Source organism: Carassius carassius, chromosome 12, assembly GCF_963082965.1.
Source record: "Carassius carassius chromosome 12, fCarCar2.1, whole genome shotgun sequence".
In the NCBI taxonomy this organism is placed as follows: Eukaryota; Metazoa; Chordata; class Actinopteri; order Cypriniformes; family Cyprinidae; genus Carassius; species Carassius carassius.
The window spans coordinates 812,626-834,519 of record NC_081766.1 but is presented as its reverse complement, the minus strand read 5'-3'; the positions used below and the strand labels follow the sequence as shown (position 1 = coordinate 834,519).

General features: G+C 40.2%; 2 protein-coding genes across 2 annotated transcripts in view; both read right to left on the bottom strand.

Annotated features, from left to right (window-relative positions):
* LOC132154398 (band 4.1-like protein 3) overlaps positions 1-3,734 on the bottom strand; it is a 37,611-nt gene extending 33,877 nt beyond the window's left edge. The window contains exon 1 of the mRNA XM_059562931.1: positions 3,639-3,734. The gene's annotated coding sequence lies outside the window, so the exon portion shown is untranslated. The remainder of the gene's footprint in view (positions 1-3,638) is intronic.
* A 3,809-nt stretch (positions 3,735-7,543) lies between these two features.
* LOC132154088 (transmembrane protein 200C-like) lies at positions 7,544-13,988 on the bottom strand. The gene is made up of 2 exons (XM_059562718.1): positions 13,938-13,988; positions 7,544-8,754 (listed from the first exon to the last, which is right to left on the bottom strand). Exon 2 carries the CDS (start codon positions 8,719-8,721, stop codon positions 7,609-7,611), a length of 1,113 nt encoding a protein of 370 aa, XP_059418701.1. The 5' UTR covers positions 8,722-8,754; positions 13,938-13,988; the 3' UTR covers positions 7,544-7,608.
* Positions 13,989-21,894: the final 7,906 nt, after the last annotated feature.

Here is a 21,894-nt window from a genome sequence, read left to right as displayed (position 1 = left end):
AATCTTCTTTTAAGTTTTTTTTTTTTTTTTTTTTTACTTTTTGGACATTAATTTCATGACAAAGTAAGCACATTTACTATTGTAAAAAAAAAAATAAATAAAAAAAAATATATATATAGTTAGCTTTTTAGTCATTTTTAGTTTTGTTTTTATATAAATATGTATTGCAAAAATAAATTACTATAAAATGATTTTGATAATATAATTTCTTTACATAAAATAAACACACACACACACACACACATACATATATATATATATATATATATATAAAATAAAAAACTAAACTAAAACTGAATATTTATATGCTTCCAAATCTCATACACTGTAAATGTACAATTCCAGTAACACAATTTAGTTTTTTTCTACTGTACATGGAAATTCCACGTTTAATTATATTTAATTTTTATAACCGTTAGTGAAATTGAATTAGTCAATTTCAGAGTGAAAACTGTTTTTACATTAATTTTTTTAAATGTAAACAGTCCAGACAGCTACATGTAAAGTGTGAAAGCCATACTTCACATTTCATAACCCTGTTCACCTTGATTCCAGGTTTCTCAGTAAAAGCATGTGATGTTGTGTGATATGAAGCAGGATCTCATCAGAAATCAGTTTTTAAGACTATATCTCACTATAAACACCCAGCGAGAGACTCTTTATACGTCTCACAATCTGAGGCGTCTTATCAGAGACAAGGTCTGTGCCGTCACACTTCTGCTGAGCTTCACATTACGCTCACGTGGACCAGCATTCAGGAACGAGGATTGAAAAAGTGCAAGATGAGCACGAATAAGAGCGAGCAAAGTCTACGAGGCCAGTGGTGCAAACTCAAACAGTCTGAAGAGCTCGGACCTTTGAGCGGCTTCTTATCAGCTGATAAACAGGCAGAAATGAGCTGAGGTCACACCCACGTGACCTCTGACCCCGAGAGCTGACGGTCAAACAGTCAGATCTGCTACAATGGGCTTCACTTCTGTTTCCACCAACATGTTTCAGTTTTAGAAATGTCAGATCTCACTGAAACAGTTACAAATATCAGCAGCTGTGTTGACCATAAAAAAATATGGTAATACATTAAAGACAGGTTTTAACCATTGCATTTATAATTTCATAAAAAAAAGTGAAAGTCTGTGTAGATGTCATCCCAGTTCATGCAGAGAAACGCACAGCTACTGTAGAAACTCGAGGTTACGAACGCTTTGACGAGTCCCGGTCACTTCCCACTGAAACTCTTCCCGATATTCCCGAATCTGCCGGATTATAGACTCAAACTCTGCAACAGTGACGAAAACTAGACGACTGCAAATCAATCTCCTCAAAGCAGCGCTATCAGAGGCAGACGGTCTCTAATCAAACGCTGTGAACGGTTCAGTGTTTCAGCAGAGCTTCTCATAGATTACTACATGAAGACAGAAACACAACTGCACATCAGCAAAACCTGCTGAGAGGAAATGAAAACAAGAGAAGCAGCATCACTTCCTCTTTCTGAAGAGTCTCAGTCACACAGAGATGACTCAAACACACACACACACACACACACACACACACACTTACTCACTCACTATCACTCACTCACACACACACACTTACTCACTCACTCACTCACACACACACACACACACACACACAAACACACGCACACTCAGGCTCACACACTCTCAGACACACACACACGCACACACTAACACACACTCAGGCTCACACACTCTCTCTCTCTCTCACACACACACACACACACACACACACACACACACACACACACACACACACACACTCAGCACACACACACACACACAGGCACACACACACGCACTAACACTCACGCACACACACTCAGGCACACACGCACACACACACACACACACACACACACACGCACTAACACTCACGCACACACACTCAGGCTCACACACACTCACGCACACACACTCAGGCACACACACGCACACACACATGCGCACACTTACACACACTCAGGCTCACACACTCTCTCTCACACACACACACACACACACACACACTCAGGCTCACACACTCTCTCGCTCTCGCTCTCACACACACACACTAACACTAACACACACTCTCTCTCTCTCACACACACACACACACACACACACACACTAACACTCAGGCTCACACACTCAGGCTCACACACACTCACAAACACACACACTCTCTTACACACACTCACTCACTCACTCTCTCTCTCTCACACACACACACACACACACACACACTCACTAACACACACACACACACACACACACACTCACACTCACTCTCTCTCTCTCTCTCTCTCACACACACACACACACACACATACACACACACTAACACTCAGGCTCACACACACTCACAAACACACACACTCTCTTACACACACTCACTCACTCTCTCTCTCTCACACACACACACACACACACACACACACACACTCACTAACACACACACACACACACACACACACTCACACTCACTCTCTCTCTCTCTCTCTCTCTCTCTCTCTCTCACACACACAGCCAATTGTACATTCATTCCTAAATTTGCATACATGTATAACAGATATTATGTGTTTTTGGCACAGTGTCCTGGCTGTGACTCTCTGATCGGTGGATTTTCTGTTTATTATCATTGGATGAAGGAGTTTTTCATCACGAATTTCACTATTTAACATGAATATTTAAAAAATAATGGCTTTAACAAAAGCATATTCCGTTAATGAAGAACCTCTGCGATCACACCAGCTCTAGAAGTTATCGCTCAGAGTCAGTTTCCCTCTGGAGATGTTCCTTCTGTGCAGTGACAGATTGATAAAGCATCAGCTGTCTGATATCTGACCATCGGCTGTGGCTAACAGCAGGCATTCTTCATTTCCCCTAATGACTTGAGCTGAAATCACTAAACCCATGTCAGAGTGAATCTGAACCAGTATAATCTGGCAGATTTGGGGTTTTCCTGTGCTACAAATACATCAAAGGAGCTTTTGTGGGAAGTCACAGATATCTGCTGACCACAGGCCGGTGAAAGAAAGAGTGTTTCTTCTGGAAAGTGACTCACCAGCGGCGCACCAACCCGTCCGGATCACCACGAGCCCGTAGAGAAAGAGGAAAGAGAAAGAGACAGCGACAAGATCTCAAACAGATGAAGCATTAGACTAAACCAGTATCACAGCTACTGTGTCCTGCAACGGCCATCAAAAACAACATTCTGAGGATTTATCACACACACCGCTGTTAGGAGCTTATATTAACTGAGACTACATGAAAATCAAAGGAATAATATACTACTAAAAGTCACGTAGTGTCAACAAGGCAATTAAAAATGTTGAAAGCAAAACCTGAAAGCTTGAATCAAGATTTTTATGTAAAATTTGTCAGTAATTGAAAACATGTCAATCATTTTAAATCCAGTTTGTTTGTTTGTTTGTGTGTGTGTTTAGAAACATAAGTCCATTATATCTGACGATTCTAGTAATCTGGAAGTACATCATCTTTTTCTGTAGTTTAATAGCAAAGGTTAGCTGAGTTTCTAATGTCACATGATATTTACATAATAGCATCATAGATGAAATTATTCCTCAAATGCGTTAGTAGACTACGAGACAAAGTCTTTGAACTGTGGGAAATCGACATCACCTGACTCAGAAGATCCTTTGATCCTGTTTGAACTCCAAACACTCGAGAAGAAAGAGCGTCTCACCTGAAGAGCCACTTCTCATTCACAAGTTTCCTGGGGCGGAGGCTGGGGCGGGAAGGCCACGCCCCCGTTTCCTGCTATTGGTTCGCTGGCGTCTTAACCACGCCCTGATAGTCTCCTCCTCCCTGGCGTCATATCAGTGACTTGTTTTTTTATTATAAATTAAATATATAAATAAATATATAGTTGGTTAATATATATTATAGTTTATATATATTATATTTTAAATGTGTTAAATGTTTTATAAATAAATAAATATATTTTTTATAATTACATTTAATTATAATTTAATAATTATTATTTGTATATTGTTATTTGTAAATTTATTTTATAAAAATAAAAACAGAAACATTTAATCAATCGCATTTTTTACATATTTTTGACATCTTTGTGTGTTACAGAAGAACCGGAAAAAGAGTTCAGCCTATCTCCTTGATTTTATTATCCACTGTGTGTGTGTGTGAGAGAGAGAGAGAGAGAGAGAGAGAGAGAGAGAGAGAGAGAGAGAGAGAGAGAGAGAGAGAGAGAGAGAATCACTAACCATGGTTCTCCACTAGATGTCAGGATAAATCTATTTCTAACACTAAGAAGATCAGTGCAGCACAATATTAACTCAAAGAACTTTATTTTAATGTAGCAGCTAAAACTATCAAACTGATACAAACCCAGAATCAGAACAAAGTACCTGAAACAGTGAATCTACACACCTGAGTCCTCAGCTATACATCACTTATTGCCCTTTGTGTAACATCTGCTCATTACTAATGAGTGAACGTACAAAACAGCATGTGCAGAGTTGCATAATGTGAGCTGTGTGTGTTTATCACATCTGAACACATTAATATCAGTGCTGTCCTACATGGACAAAGACTTTAAATCCAGTCTCAGGATCTAGTCGTGATTACAGCAAACGTTGATGTCATTTTATAATAAACATATAAAACGTTCTAATAGATACACAGTGAATTTTGGAGTCTTAATACACAGCTATAGATCGGAGCAACACAAAACAGTTTGTCAAAAGGCACAACGCTTTTCTACATCAGGAATTAAAACAACTAATGAGGAGATTCATGTGAACTAACTCTTAAAATCACATGTTACTGATGTACAGTACAGATAACATTACACACGCAACACAAAAACACTGGAGAGAATACAAAAAGAGAAAAAGAAACTAAATGACAGAAAAAGTAAGCAACAGAAAATAAAATGAAAGTAAATACATTTAATTAAAAAAATAAGAGAAAAAAGAAAGGTTAATATGCAAATAGAAATATAAAGAAAAGAAATAAAAGAGAGAAAAGAAATTTAATAAAAAAAAACCAAAAAAGAAAAAGAAAATAAGAGAAAAACAATAAAAAAAGAAAAAAGAAAAGAAAGAAAGAAAAAAAGAGAAAAGGAAAAAGAAATTAAATGAAAGGGGAAAAAAATTAAACAATGAAACAAATGAAAGAAAATAAATGAAAGACTTAAAAAAGAAAAAAACAGAAAAAGATAGAAATTAAATGAAAAAAGTAAGAAAACCAAAAAAGAAAATAAAAAGAGAGAAAAACAATAAAAAAAGAAAAAAAGTAAAGAAAAAACTATAAAGAAAAGAAAGAAACAAAGAAAAAAGGAAAAAGAAATTAAATTAAAGGAAAAATAAAACAAATGAAAGAAAATAAATGAAAGACTTAACAAATAAAAAGACAGAAATTATTATTAAAAAGTAAGAACCCCCCCCCCCAAAAGAAAAAGAAAATGAGAGAAAAACTATAAAAAAAGAAAAGAAAGAAAGAAAGAAAGAGAGAAAATGAAAAAAGACAATTTAATTAAAGGAAAAATAAAACAATAAAACAAATTAAAGAAAATAGATGAAAGACGTATAAAGAAAAAGAGAAAAAGACAGAAATTAAATGAAAGAAAAAAGAAAAGAAAAACAAAAATGAGAGAAAACAATTTTTTTAAAAACAAAAATTTAAAAGAAAAGAAAGAAAGAAAGAAAGAGAGAAAGGAAAAGATTCAGGCGAAACATTTTCCGGTTGAAAATCTTAATTTGCTACATTAAATATAACAACAAAAAAAAAAATGCATAAACGTTTAGTGTAATAATAACCTGCATCGCCTACACCCTCAAATGACTCATTTACAGGTAAATATAGAGATGTTCTTCTGCTGAAGTTCATACAGTAAGATGTTAGGAGTTCAGCAACGATGGAGAACATCTGGATCTGCTCTTCACTTCACGAGACTGTCCTCCTTCAAGAACGTGACGTGACTCTGCCTTTACAACAACAGAAACCTAACAAATCCAGGAATACTCCGAAGGGAGGAATAATAACACAAGAGCTCGATCTAGAACTAGAGACATGTTCATATAGAAACACACAACATCATTAGACTTCAGGTGCTGTATGTGTTCATGGCTAATGTCCTCAAATATATCTAATCCACAACATCTGCATCTGATATTAAGATCTCGCACATTTTCTATTGTTCATTCGTCCGGCCTGAATAGAGTTTCTTCTGAAATCTGTCTTCATCTGAACTACATACAGAAGCTTCACGACTGTTTCTGTAGGAGTCAAGGATGCATTACTGGATCAAAAATACAGATATAATATTATAATCTATAACATCTGTTTTCTGTGTGAATCTGTGTTAAAGTGTAATTTATTTCTGTGATGCTCCGCTGTATTTTCAGCATCATTCCTCCAGTCTTCAGTGTCACATGATCTTCAGAAATCAGAATAACATGATGATTTACTGCTCGAGACACATTTCTGATTATTATCAGTGTTGCACAATATGTTTGTGGAAACTGTGATGCATTTTATTTTTCAGGATTCACAGATGAATAGAAAAAAAACAGAATTAATTTGAAAAATAAACCTTGTTAACCCTATAAAGCCTGCTATATCTGATAGAGTAAAGGGTGATGAACACGAGGACATTCTGCTGTTTTTACCTGATGATCTCCTCCACGTCTTCTGTCTCTGATTTAGTGTAAATCTCGACTCAAATCTTGTCTGATTGTGATCAAGTAAAGGTCAGAATAAGGTCAGTAATATCTCCAGATGAACTCTTCCTGGACTGAAGCAGCTCAGCTTTACTTGATTCTCCATCAATCATGTTTTAGAGTCTCAAACCTGAACTTTTGAGGAGCGTTTGTTTCCAGAAGCTTTACTTTCACTCTTCCTCAGCGGAGGAATGATCTTCACAAGCCTCCAGAACATCTCACATCTTCTGAGGAGCCTTGATTTCTTCAGTGTTATATGTGCGGATCATTTACATCTCATCTCATTACTGGAGATATATTTACATCAGTTTATATCAGCATCTGCTCTACTGTTAGAAAGATCTCACTGATTTACATCACAAGCATCATATAAATATCAACATCTGCAGCAAATTCATATTTTTGCTCAGTTTGAGTAAAAATGAGCTTCATATGAGCGATAAAAGCCTGATGATACAAAACATAAATGCATATGCAAACAATTTATCTTCTAAAGGTTCTTTAAAAATGGATAGTTCAGGTTCTTGATTCTGATTGGCTGAGCCACGTTCAAAGCTCTTGTGAAAGATGCTACAAAGTAACATTCACCTTTGTTTACTTCTGTGTGTTGCTCGGCAACCACTTTGTAACAACCACAACTGATTCTGAGGAGCTACATTGTTTGGTGGAACAATACTGTTTTACTTTATTTGATCTGTTTTATTTTGTGAAACCTTACTACGTATATATGGAATAACCGTTTTGTAAAAGCAGTAAGTCCTGTGCAGCCGTGGATTACAGTGATTTTATAACAGCTATAACAACACACCTCAGCTGTTAGAAATTCACTGTAAACCACGGCTTCATTGGGCTTACTGCTTTATTAAGTCAGGCTTTACAGGGTTAGAAGTGTTTATCACAATCGTCTTTTATAAATGTGACAATGACGCAGTGAGTTTTTGCAAACGTGTCTGGGTTTTCTCCTCTCGTCCCCTGTCAGGCGTCTCAAATGAATCTCCTCCCAGTTTAATGTAGCCCTTGCTGCCCGATCGCTCCAGTCTGGGACAGCTGAACCTGCGTGAGCTCTCGTCCAAACACCTGAGGCACGGATCCTCCTTCAGCGTGTCCAGAGACAGGTGTGACCCCGCGACCTGCAGCTGCGCCATGTTGAGCTTTGAATCCTGGGAAAGAGACATCCGTGTCCTCGAGACCTCCGCTTTGGTCTCCACCGCCGCGCCACAGCTCTTACGCCGCGGAGGTTCGTTCTCCTGCATGTCGCAGTTGTTGAGTTTGATGACGGGGAGCGTGAAGGCATTGAGCGACGACGTGACGATGGAGTGCGTCTCCCACTCGGCTCCGTGATGTATGCTATAGATCGTGTCCGCAAACGACGGGTGCTTCGCAAACAAGCTGTGTTTTCTCGCAGACGATGGGCATCTGGTGTTTTGTGGAGACGCGGGTTTATCGCTCTTCGACTGCATGTAGCTGATGAGGCCGTTGAATGGGACGCAGTCTTTGGTGCGCAAACTGTGGATATCGATGACTGTGGAGTAAATGTCTCGCAGGTTGATGATTTTGGTTTTCTTATCACGATCCTCGTGGAGAACCGCGTTGGCGCAGATGAAGAGGAAAATCCCGATGCCCATCACTAACGGTCCGAAGACTTTGAGGTTGTCCGAGTATAAATATCTCACAAGCAGACTTCTGAAGAAGCCAGATGAGGCGTTTGACTTCACTAACTCGTTATTGCTCGTAAAGTTCTCGGTTATTATTTGTGGCACGGGTTTGATGAATTTCTGGTGGTTCCTCTCTCTGGGCCAGTATCCCAGTACGGCCATGGTGATGCCGATCATCAGGATCAAGACCCCCAGCGCTGCCACCAGCCCAGAGACGGAGCACAGCTTCACTTTGCCCTTCACCACCACCACGTCGTTCTTGCGCTTCTTCCTAGCTTTCCGCTTCTTCTTGTTCTCCGCGTGGTTCTTGGTTCGCAGCGAGTCCTGGCGACGGGAAATCCTCAGCAGCCCGCCGGTAGCGATCATCCTGTCTATTGGGTCACGAGGCTGTCAATCATCCTGTGGGCGGGACAGAAAGAGTACACATCATACACAAAAAAAATATGACTGAATAACTCATCTAGAATCATTAATGAGGATTTTTCACTACAAATATCTAAAATAACACTGATTATGATACATCTACTTCAAAGACTTTTTTTCTGAAAAATGGATTAAAATGAACAGTTCATTGTTAAAAAAAATAAAAAAATAATTAATTAGTAGTTACTAATATTAGTAAGACAAAACAAGATCATTTTTCTGACGCTACTGACGGATTGTTTTTTTCTTTTTTTAATGCATTTTCATTTATGACTTTTAACTAAAGGTCATTGTGCATCTCAAGTAAACGCATCTTAAACTGTGTTATTTTAGTATCATTGATATACTATTATATTTTTATTAATACTTTGAGTTACATTTTACTATTTTAGTTTGTTTTAGTCATTTTTCTGGTGTGTTTTTGTAATTATTATAATTGTTTAACATATGAATGATTTTTTTTTGTTTATTTTAGTACATCAAACATAAAATAAGGTGACTTTTTTCTCTTTTTTTCTCAAAACAATCTAAATTGTTTTGAGGTTTTCATTTTACATTTAGTTAACAATAATAACCCTGTTCTTGAATTAAGACATTTTTAGATACCCATACCTAAACACTAAGTAAGAAAATCAGTTTTGCAGAGTCAATATTTCAGTAGTCTCTGCTAGACAGAAATGAGGTTCAGTGGAGAGCAAAGTGTGATGAAAAAGAAAAGGAAAAACTCCTCTAGAGTTTCAGAAGAGATCTCAACAGTGTCTCAAACTGTGCTCACATTTGCCAAGAGACACAAGAGTCTGCAATATGAACTCAATCAGTTTTTATCATATGATATAATCCACTTTCCATATTCATTTTATAGTCCTGAGTCAGCACAGCTTTCATTATGAAGCAAAGCTGATCTATTTTTGCTCAACATATTGCGTTTTTAATTATGATCTTTTATTAACACTGCATCTGTTTTTAAGAACACACGCAGTTGTTCTCATTTGTTTGTCATATTTCAGATGATTCCAGTCAATGATGGAAGCAGATGCTTCATACAAACAGATGGATATGAAAAACACTCACCATCTGAAATTACAGATTTAACAGTGAGTTCCTGACAGATTGAGGTGGATCTCATTGGAAGCTGGTAGCATGGAAAAACTACACTTTCAAAAAATATATATTTTATCATATTATTAAGAATATTCTAACTAGAAGCAACAGCACAAATAAATACAATAGAGTAAAGATACAAATAAAATAAACTGACTTTCAGGTTTTCTTTAGGTTGGTCTTGCATTAGTTTTTAGGTACAGAAATTGAATAAAGTAATCAGAATGAGCTTTATTGCCAGCTATGTTTACACATACGAGCAATTTGTTTTCGTGAGAGAAGCTCCACAGTACAACAGAATGACAGCGACAGAACATAAAACACATAATAAAAGAATAAAAATACAAAAAAATACAAATAAGTAGGTAAGGAATGACAATGTTAAACAACATTGCATTTTGGACTATAACTTAAAAGATTATTCTTTATTAAAGTTACAAAAGCTTTTTAATCAAGAGCAGTGAGTGTTTTCTTTGTTGTTGCTGTTCGATTAATATAAAGACTGTCACTTTAAAATAATGCACCGATCCAGTGTTAGTATTAGTATTGAACAAGAGTGAATGATTTGCCCAGGGTAATGTCTGGGAATCCAGAATGCGCATCCATCAACAGAAACATATATTAGCTGAACCTTGTTTGTTTTACGTGTTAATATTACAGATGCTTTGTCAGATTTAAGCTGAACAGCGGTCCCAGCGCGTGCCGAACCGTGTGTGGAGAACCGAACGGTTCGGTTTTTTCAGTGAACCTTCCCATCCCTAGTAAATATAAATGTAATTCTGACGACCTGCTCCCTGGCGAACATGGCTGGGATTTTGCAGTAACTTGCTGCGTCTGTGGCCAGGGCTTTTCTCATTTTTATACGTTCCCTCCCTGCTCCTCCTTTGCGTTTACGCTCTACACACTTTAGGCTTCAAAAACACACTTCAGGAGTCTATGGGTGACGTCACGGACACTACGTCCATGTTTTTATACAGTCTATGGATTTCACATGCACTGCTTCACGGACCTGCTTACACATTCCAATCAAGTAATCAATTACAGATGCAGATGACATCGCCTAATTGCACTGACTAATGTATTATTCACCTTTGCAAGCAGGATTTCAATTTGCCTAATCCCTCAGAATTATGCGTGCCGTACAGTGATGTTTGCATGAATAATTCATGGCATGAAAAGTCTTCAGTAAAACCGTCATGACACACGGTCGGTGGAAATGTCAGCGTCTACGAATGACAGACGTGAGTCAGACCCCCTTCAGAGAACATCAGTGAGGGCCGACTGGGGTCGTGACGCTTCACAGGCGCTTTCAACATGTCCACACTGTAGCAATAAATGACAATGATATGACAACAACAACCTGTGGGAAATTAAACCCAAATCAACCACATTAATCTGGCATAAGTCTGATCTCTAGATTTATTAAACAAGCATTTTGCAGTTTTACAATGTAGCTCTCCATATTTAAAGGGAAGGTACACAGAACACCAAACCAACTGCATAGCAACACCCTAGCAACCACTCACAACACCCCAACAACCACATACAGTAGCAACACTCAGAACATCTTAGCAACTGCATAGCAACACCCTAGCAACCACCAAGAACATACTATAAAGCATTTACAGTAACAACACTCTGAACACCTTAGCAACTGCATAGCAACACCCTAGCAACCACCCAGAACATCCCAACAAACACATACAGTAGCAACACTCAGAACACCTTAGCAACTGCATAGCAACACCCTAGCAACCACCAAGAACATACTATAAAGCATTTACAGTAACAACACTCTGAACACCTTAGCAACTGCATAGCAACACCCTAGCAACCACCCAGAACATCCCAACAAACACATACAGTAGCAACATCCTTAACATCCTTAAGTCCTGGAGTGAGAAAAAACTACCCCAATGCTTGTCTTAGAGTAATCTTGCTTATTCCTATTAAAGCCCTGAATGGTTTAGCGCCTCAGTATTTGAATGAGCTCCTTTTACATTATAATCCTCTACGTCCGCTACGTTCTCAAAACTCAGGCAATTTGATAATACCTAGAATATCAAAATCAACTGCGGGCGGCAGATCCTTTTCCTATTTGGCGCCTAAACTCTGGAATAACCTACCTAACATTGTTCGGGAGGCAGACACACTCTTGCAGTTTAAATCTAGATTAAAGACCCATCTCTTTAACCTGGCTTACACATAACATACTAATATGCTTTTATTATCCAAATCCGTTAAAGGATTTTTAGGCTGCATTAATTAGGTAAACCGGAACCGGAAACACTTCCCATAACACCCTATGTACTTGCTACATCATTAGAAGAATGGCATCTACGCTAATATTAGTCTGTTTCTCTCTTGTTCCGAGGTCACCGTAGCCACCAGATCCAGTCTGTGTCCAGATCAGAGGGTCACTGCAATCACCCGGATCCAGTACGTATCCAGACCAGATGCTGGATCAGCACCTAGAAAGGACCTCTACATCCCTGAAAGACAGCGGAGACCAGGACAACTAGAGCCCCAGATACAGATCCCCTGTAAAGACCTTGTCTCAGAGGAGCACCAGGACAAGACCACAGGAAACAGATGATTCTTCTGCACAATCTGGCTTTGCTACATCCTGGAATTGAACTACTGGTTTCGTCTGGTCAGAGGAGAACTGGCCCCCCAACTGAGCCTGGTTTCTCCCAAGGTTTTTTTCTCCATTCTGTCACCGATGGAGTTTCGGTTCCTTGCCGCTGTCGCCTCTGGCTTGCTTAGTTGGGGACACTTCATCTACAGCGATATCGTTGACTTGATTGCAAATAAATGAACAGACACTATTTAACTGAACAGAGATGACATCACTGAATCCAATGATGAAATGCCTTTAACTATCATTTTGCATTATTGACACTGTTTTCTTAATGAATGTTGTTCAGTTGCTTTGACGCAATGTATTTTGTGTATTTAAAGTGCTATGTAAATAAAGGTGACTTGACTTAATACAAAGATTGAAGATACTGATCAGCAAACAGTTATGAATCATGGACCTGGTCAATGTCCGCTGGTCTGTGTCTTCACACACCGTGTCCTCTTCATCTCCTTCTCATCACAAGCTCGTCTCTGTGTTTATAGACAGCGGAACAGTAAGCACACACTCCAGCACACTCCACCCTACAGCCGATCTATACGGCTTTAAAGCCAGCGCCAGACACACCAAACAATCCCACAACCCTGTTATGAGGACGGGCATTTTTAGATGTTCTTCACTTCACCACCCACCCTCTGAGCTCAAAGAAAGACTTCAACACATCCGACATGGATATAGTTCACACAACCTTATTCCACCACAGGAATCGTTCAGATCCAAGACAGCGAGGAAATCATGACAGAATTGAGATTTTTTTGGGTTCTTCTTTTCTGCTCTAGTGGTGCACAGAGTTAAAAAGCAGTGCATGACTGAATATAGAGTACATCAAAATACAATCTACTGTAGTATGTAGCTTTAAGGTCACCTTGAGAGATTTCCATTACATTTTTCTTCTGTTGAGCTTAAAACCATGATAATAATAAGCTTAACAATGAGTGCTCATGTCATTTACTGTAATTATTTCAAGAGGATGTAGATCTTTGGGATCCGCTCTTTGCAAAACTGCTGAAATGAGACTTTAAGAAAGTGTTTTTGTTGATTTACTGTTCCTCAATCGGTTTTTCTAATGTTTCTGAAGAGAATCAGCTGAAAGAGTAAATCATGCACAAATGCGCACAAAGATGAAAAGCAACATGTGCAAAACAATAAAACATACGCCAAAATGATGTCTGAAACATTGTAACAGGACTCTATGAGTTTACAATGAAACATTATGTCAGTCATTCTGTCAATATGAGGCAATGTAACAATCACATTCATCACTTCAGACATTATCACACCATTTACTCTCCGTTTGTTTCCTACTGATATCCATTAAAACGCGCACGAAAGCCTGTAACGCGATTATTAATGTCCTCTCAGAGAGCGATGATTTAACAAGTGTTTGACTGAAGTCAAAGGAAGGTTTGGTTGTGCTCACCGAAGCTGTGTAGCTCTTCTCCATCACTCTCTGTCATCTCCAGCACTGCTGATCGTCTGATCATCTGAGGAGGAGGAGAGCAGCAGCTCTTCTTCATCAAGCTCGGGTTCAGTGTGAGGCCACGCCCATCGGCCGGAGCAGCGGGTCGCGCGCTGCATACTGCGTACTGCACAACAAGAGCTCGCTACATTGATGACACTTGATCTCACTGTACTGTTTGTGTCATTGAGAGGCGTCCAGTTATCATCTCAAAAATTACAAAAATATATTAAGAAAGATCAATTTTATATCAAAGCGTTTGATTGATCAAACAATAAATCCAGACAGAAATGTTAAAAATGATGGCTATATTGGGTCTCTTTCTTATCTGGAAATGTGGTATAGATGGCAGAAATATCTTTTTTTTTTTTCAGGCATCCACAAAGTTGCAGGTTACTGAATTAAACTATTTTAATAATATAGCCCTACAAAGTAACAGATAATAACCACCAGAACATCCCAGGAACCATATATAGCATCAGTACTACTCAAATAAACCTCAGCAACCGCATGGCAACACCCTGGCAACCACCCAGAACATCTCAGCAACCAAATACAGAATCAACATTTAGAGCAGCTTAGCATCTGCATTTTGCAACACCCTTGTAACCACCCAGAACCGTATAGCAACACCTTAGCAACAACATCCAACGAGGTAACAAATAATTACAAGAAAATAAAAGTCAAATCATTTCATAGAGCTGCATATTTTGAATAAATTGAGAATTGTTTTTTTTTTATATGTAGTGAAAACGACTCGCTGATGATTCTGGAAATAAAGTTTATTTTAGACTGCTAAGCAACATGACATTTACTAAAGTTTTGACAATGACAATCCCGTCTTTCCTATCTTTGCTTCAGTCTATTTAAAAATGCTATAAACAAAATGCATATGGCATATGAATCAAAATATGGGAATATATGTCAAAATATAAATTAAAACTTAATGTAAAGAGTTTAGCTAACGCCATTTTTGAGGTAGTTAGTATGTCAGACTCAATTACCCTACAGAAAAAAAAAACATTTTAATGATGACTGGGGGAAAGATAATGTAGCCTATTTAACATTTTTTGCATAGAAAAAAATGTAAATTTGAACTAATTCACTTTTTTTGTTTGAGTGAATGATTCAATGACTCGTTCATAAAGACTTCGTGCGGTTAGGTTCTAAATGATGATAGATATCATTCATTCTAAGTGAGGTATATAGGCTACTGCTACAAATAACCAGAAACGGACTCGACTGAATAAGCCGGCTATTTTTATAAGCGTTTAAAATAAATAAATAGAATACAAATACATTTATTTCTGTGTGATTCCTGTGTGATTTAATTTTGAGTCCTGATCAATTAATTCATTATGATCAATGTATCACGTATTCTATAGTAAAACATTGATGCTTTTGAATATGAATATTTAACAAAGCATACAAGCACATGGCCACTTTTATCATGTTCGTTTTGTGATCACGCTAGTTCCAGTGACTTAATTCTTAGTTTTCTGATAACTTCTTTTTGTTGGTGAAATGATGAGGTTGTGTGACGTTGTTCCTGGGAGGCGTGTAAAGGGCGTGTTTTAGTGACGCGCAGCGGAGCTTCAGGCCCTGACTGTGGAAACCCTGCGCTATTCTGGCCTTGGTGCTACTGTCCCGAGGCTATTAGCCCCACCTGGCCCGGTTTAAGCCCTGGCTCGCACTGGCCCGACAGTGAAAATGCGGCTAGTGACTCTGCGTGTTTGAACGAATCGGTTGAAAGAATGAATCACGTCTCAAACAAAAGGCTGTCACATTTCGATGTAATCGTTACCTGAAGCGTCGATAAAGTACTGTCAAAAGATGATTCACTCTTGTTTTGATCTTTAGCTGACTCAGTTCAGTTATCTGTGTGATTTATTGTGTCGAAGGTTAATACTGTCATTTAGGAATAATGTTTTAATTTGAGTACTGGAATGTGATTCTAAACAGCCGACGGCTTGTAGAATAGTTTAGTTTGACTCTGAGTCCAGACTCTATGATGGTCCAGTGTGTTGAGGGAACTGAGTGACCTGTCATAGCAAATGTCTTCAGTTCATGAAAACCAGGCCTGTGCTTTTGAAAAAATATTTAACCCTCAGAGCACTCTCCGGAGAGATTGAGAGAACATCTGTAATCACAAACTCTCTTCTCTCTGCTCTCTGGATGTGTCTCTGCTCATCAGCACATATTTAATGTCCCTGTCTTTTTCTCATTTCATATTCAGTGTCTCTGTGACCTTCATCAGACGCTGCTGCTGCTGCCAAAACAATTAATGCTGCAGTAATGAGCCAAGAGACGGCAGAACAGCTGAAGTCAAGCTGCACTGAAAACAAACACAGCCCAGCTCTTCAACAGAAGGCCAATGTAAACATGCAAAACAAAAATAAACAAAAAAAAACGTCTGTCATTATTTTATTTAAAAAAGAGAAAAGACCCATAAAAAGAAAAGAAAATTAAATGTTTAATATTGATCCAGATGTACAAATGGAGACTTTTTCTCCTCTAAAGTAGTGTTATTTTAGTCTCAGATACTATTATAATTTTTATTAATTAAGTTGGTTAATATTTTTTATTTGTATATTTTCCAATTTAATTTTAATTTGAGTTAACGTTTTGAAATGTTATGTTTTTAAAATATGTCTATATGGTTTTAATTATTTTTAGGTCAGTTGTTATAAACTGATTGAATTGCTTTTTGTTTTTAGGTATTCATAAATTTTTTGTTGTGTGTTTTTAATGTGTCTACACTACACTCTAACTTACCTTGACCCTCGTGTCGTGTGCTTCTTCACCCCGTCACACTGGTGGAGAATGCGGGCATTACAGTGAAGAAGTCACCGACCAGGGTCCCACTACGTCACTGTTCACTGTTCAACCGTTCACTTGGTTTATTGACGGACGTTTTTTTTCCGGGCTTGTTTCTCACGTCCCCAGGTGGCGCTCCTCCCCCAACGATGGAGGATCTGTTAAAACACCTCACCGAGATGAGCATCCGCCAGCAACAGATTATGGAGCACATGGCCTCCCGACAAGGGGAAACGGAACGAGAGCTTGCCGCCCTCCTCATGGCGGCCGCCCTGCAAACTCCGCTACCTGACCCCCGAGCCCAGGCTACCCAACTCATCCCAAAGATGACGGCCCATGATGACGTCGAGACATTTCTTCAGATGTTCGAGGCGATCGCCGTCCGGGAGGCGTGGCCCAGTGACCAGTGGGCACGGATCGTGGCGCCGTTGCTGACGGGAGAAGCGCAACGGGCGTACTTCATGCTTACCCCCCAGCGGAGCGGCTCTTACGAAAAATTGAAAAAGGAAATCTTGGGGCGGGTTGGGCTGTCGCCCATCGGTGCCGCCCAACTATTTCATGACTGGTCCTATAACCCACGGCGGCCCGCCCGTGCGCAAGTTACCGACCTCTCACGCCTCGCCCAACATTGGCTACTGGCCGGGGGTCCCACCGCACACCAGGTAGCGGAGTGCGTTGTAGTAGACTGCCTTCTACGGGCCCTTACCCGCCCTCTCCGGCAGGCGGCCGGTATGCGGAACCCCACTGTAATGATAAAACCTTCATAATCATTGGGAAGAAGGAGGCGGGAACCGGCGGACAATCAACATGAAACTTTAATAATTCAAAATAAACACAAAACAGCGCACCAGCCCCTCACGGACGACTGATGCGCACAAAATAAAACCAAAACCTAAAATAAAGTCCAGGCCTGGTCCTCTCTCGTCCTTCACTGTCGTCGCTCCTGTTTTATATCCTTCCATCTCCTCCGTGGGCCTCGAGACCGGTGGGTCGAACAGGTGTAGCTCATCTCCAAACACTCCACCGGCCTCGCTCCCACGTCCCTCGGCCCCGCCCCACTCGTCACCCCCACCAACATCGACGAGCTGGTGGAGGTCATCGAGCTGGCGGAGGCCACCCAACACCGGGAGGCTGGGGAGCGAGCGCCGCCTTTTCCCCGGAGGGTGGTCCAGGAGCGACGCACGCCAGAGGGCGACCAGTCGGCAGGCCGGCGTTTCCCGGGCCACAGGATGAGCCCATGCCCACCGAAACTCCTCACTCCCCTGGACGTGCTTGGCTGGCAGGCTGTGCCGTCCACGCCGAAACCCCAAAGGGGGCCCCACGGGCGGAAGTGAAGATAAATGGCCGGCCGGTCCTCGCCCTCCTTGATTCAGGCAGCGCCGTCACTCTTGTCCTTCCTCCATGGATACTCAAAAAGTACCGGCACGGCGCGTCACCATCATGGCACCCCCTGGTGCCTGGCCATCGTCAAGGATCTGCCGGTACCGGTCCCCCTCGGCAGGGATTGGCCGGGGTTCAACCGCCTCTTTGCCTCCGCGAGCCAGCCTGTCAGCCCCACCTGGAACTGTAGGAACCCAGATAGGGTGAGTCTGCACCTCATAACCCTAACCTCTACTATGACCTCTTTCAGCAGGTAACGGGGGCTGGGGCGTTTGCCCGAGAGTAGCACGAGGACGACCGCCTCAAACACTGCTGGGCCCAAGTCAGGGTCGCCGATGGGAAGGACCTCCAACCGGCACCCCACCCAACACCTCACTTCGTGGTCAAAAACGGCCTGCTGTACTGTGTTGCCCAGCGGAGGGGGGAGGAGAAAACTTTATTGGTGGTTCCACGGACCAAAACAGGAGCGATGCTGGAACTGGCCCATCCTATGGCCGGCCACCTGGGGGCCCAGAACACCATCCAACGCATACGCGACCATTTTTGGATGGACCTGGAGGCCAAGATGAAACATTTCTGTCAGGCCTGTCCCACCTGCCAGCGGACGTCTCCACGGACCCCTCCACCCAGCCCGTTAATTCCGGTGCCCATCATTGAGGTGCCCTTCGAGCGGATCGGAATGGACCTAGTGGGGTCCAGCCCCATTGTTATGGTCCCAAAGCCCGACGGCACCATCCGGTTCTGCAACGACTTCCGCCGCCTGAACGAAGTCTCGGAGTTCGACGGCTACCTCCGAGCCCTTGCTCAGGGCCCCCGACTTCAATCGCCCCTTCCTGTTGCACACGGATGCATCTTATACCGGGTTGGGAGCCGTCCTCTCCATTGTCCTCTACGGTGAGGAACACCCGGTCATCTATATCAACCGGAAGCTGACCTCAGCGGGGCGACGGTATGCGACCGTCGAGAAGGAGGCACTGGCAGTCAAGTGGGCAGTCCTAGAGCTCCGCTACTACCTCCTCGGCCACCACTTCACCCTGGTTACAGACCACGCCCCTCTACAGTGGATGGCCCGAGCGAAGGATATCAACGCCAGGGTGACTCGGTGGTTCCTCGCGCTCCAGGACTTCCACTTCACCGTACAACACCGAGTGGGGACGGCCAACGTGAAAGTCGACGGTCTCTCAAGGATATGGTCCGCTTTCGCAGGTCTGTCAGGTTCCACTCCCCACCCTCCCCCAGTTTCCCCGCTTCTCCACGGGGACAGGACGACGCTTGGGGGGGGGGGTAAGTGTGATGCGTGGCCCGAGCTCTCATCAGCGTCGCCCTGGAAACAGAGCAGACACACCTGCACCTGCTCATTACGGGCTGAGCGGTCACACCTGCAGCCCATCAGAAGCGGGCTTTATAAGCAGCGTCGTCGAACACAGAGGTGAGAGATGTCTCCAGAAGGCTCAGCTAATAATTCTCTGTGTTTCTGAGCACTGAGCACCGGAAACCCCTCATGTTGGCTATTTTTCCCTACACCACCTCAATAAAATCCACCCTTCGAGGAACTTTCCTTGACCCTCGTGTCGTGTGCTTCTTCACCCCGTCACAATAGTTTTTCTGATTTATTTTGCAGGATTTTCCCATATACTGTTAAAAATGCACTTATATTTTTCTGAAGTGTAAATAACCACATTACCTTATATTGTAAGGTAAGAAACAGAAAAATTATGTTTATATTTTATTTAAATAGTTTCATTTGTTATTATTATGAATTCATTTGTTGTTATTAATGTTTTAGTGATTTGTTGTATTTCTACATTTTTAATTTTAATTTTTTAATGCCTATATAGTTTTTATTAATTGTTTGAATTCGTTTTTATTATTAGAATTTGTTCTAATTTAGATTTTTAGTTCAAGTTTTAGTAATTTTATTTTTTTGTCTTTTTATTAGTTATTTTTTAATGTCTATATATTAATTGTTTGAATTTTTAATTGTTTTTATTCTTAGATTTTATGTTTTCATTTAAATTTTAGTTTAGCTTCCATCAATTAAACAGATTTAAATAAAGTTCAGCTGCTCTTAATTATTTACCTTTTCTGCATCTGTTTGAAAACTATATTTAGAGTTTATAGGACACAAGAATGAGCTGAATGAACACACACACACACACACACACACACACGGCTCCAAAATACTGTAATTACAAACAGATGCTCTTATCCATAAATCAGCAGAACGACACACTTTGTGTTTCTCTTTTAACCCTCAGAGACTCAAACACTGATACTTCTCTTCCCCTCCATAGAGGTATTATAGGAAGCCACTGGTTATAAAAATCAGAAAATCTAAATTTGTGCACATGAGGCAGTCTTTCCACTGATCTAGACAAGCATTACGTTGATCCTGGACTAGGAGTTGTAACGTGTAGCCACTTAAAATCACCATTTCCAGCTAAAAACATGTAAACATATATTTTCACTAATATTTTTGCTTTTCCATTAAGTTATGAAAACTTTATTTCTGAATGTTCAAAATGTCAAAAAACGTTTCATGTGAACTTTTATGTGAATATTAAGGGAATCTCACATTTGTATGATTTAGCAAATATTAATGTAATGTTACTTTTGAATGTTCTTGGAACGTTCTGCCAAGGTTCTCTCAAAGTTATGTTCTTCCAGTAACTTATAAATTTTGTTCAGAATTATCTGGTCTTTAATATTCTCAAAATGTTAGCATAAAAACATCATTTTTAAATCATTCATGGAACTGTTTTTTCTGGAATGTTTTAGTTAGACGCTTGTCTTAATTAATAAAAATCACATTTAAATATTGTTCTAATTTGTAAGTTTGCTAAATGATTAAATGTAAATTGAATGCTAGAGAACATTCTAAAATATATTTTTATTACTTAATGGGCAAAACGTTCTTAGAATCTATTAAATGTTCCATAAATAACATATTTAAAAACATTATTAAATGAATTCACATTTGCTTGTTACTTTGAGGGAACTTTGATACAATGTTTCAAGTTAGCTGTTCATATATGTTGCTATTTTTCTGTCACTTAATGTTGAGAATTGAACATCAGACTTGGATGTTAATGCTAAATCTGATTCACAACATCATTAATAATGTGACATTAATAAAGTGTTCTTTGTAATTGCTGTAACACACAGATCTCCGGCGCTTCACACACGAATCCCACGGATTCCCCGGAGAGCTGTGAACAAATGAGCAAGACTTGAGGTCAGACGAGAGACTGTGTCCAGAACAGGAGGACGAGTGAGACGCACAGCAGCTGTTCTGGGTCACGAGGGTTTGCTGGAGAGTCTGCTTCTTAAATCACTATCGAGAATTAATGAAGGACAGGAAAAGACTGAGCTCCTCACAGATGAGCCACACAGATTAGTGTGTTAATGATCATTTCATTTCGCTAGATCAGCTACAGACGTTCAGAGAGAGATTCCTCACAAACACTTGAGGACATCAGATGCACCTTCTTCACCCGCTGGAGCAGAAAATCCCTCTGATGCACATTAAACGAGGGACATTTGATCAAAAATACAGTACAAAATGCATATTATTAGAATCTATAATAACTGGAGTAATGATGATGAAAATACAGCTGTACATCACAGAAATAAATTACACTTTAATTTTTGATCAAATAAATGCAGCCTTGATGACCAGAAGAGACTCTTTCAAAATCATAATAATAATAAAAAAAACTAT

What these genes read in the sequence shown, in the direction of transcription:
- LOC132154088 (XM_059562718.1), bottom strand. Translation starts at nt 8,721, where the DNA reads ATGATCGCTACCGGCGGGCTGCTGAGGATTTCCCGTCGCCAGGACTCG.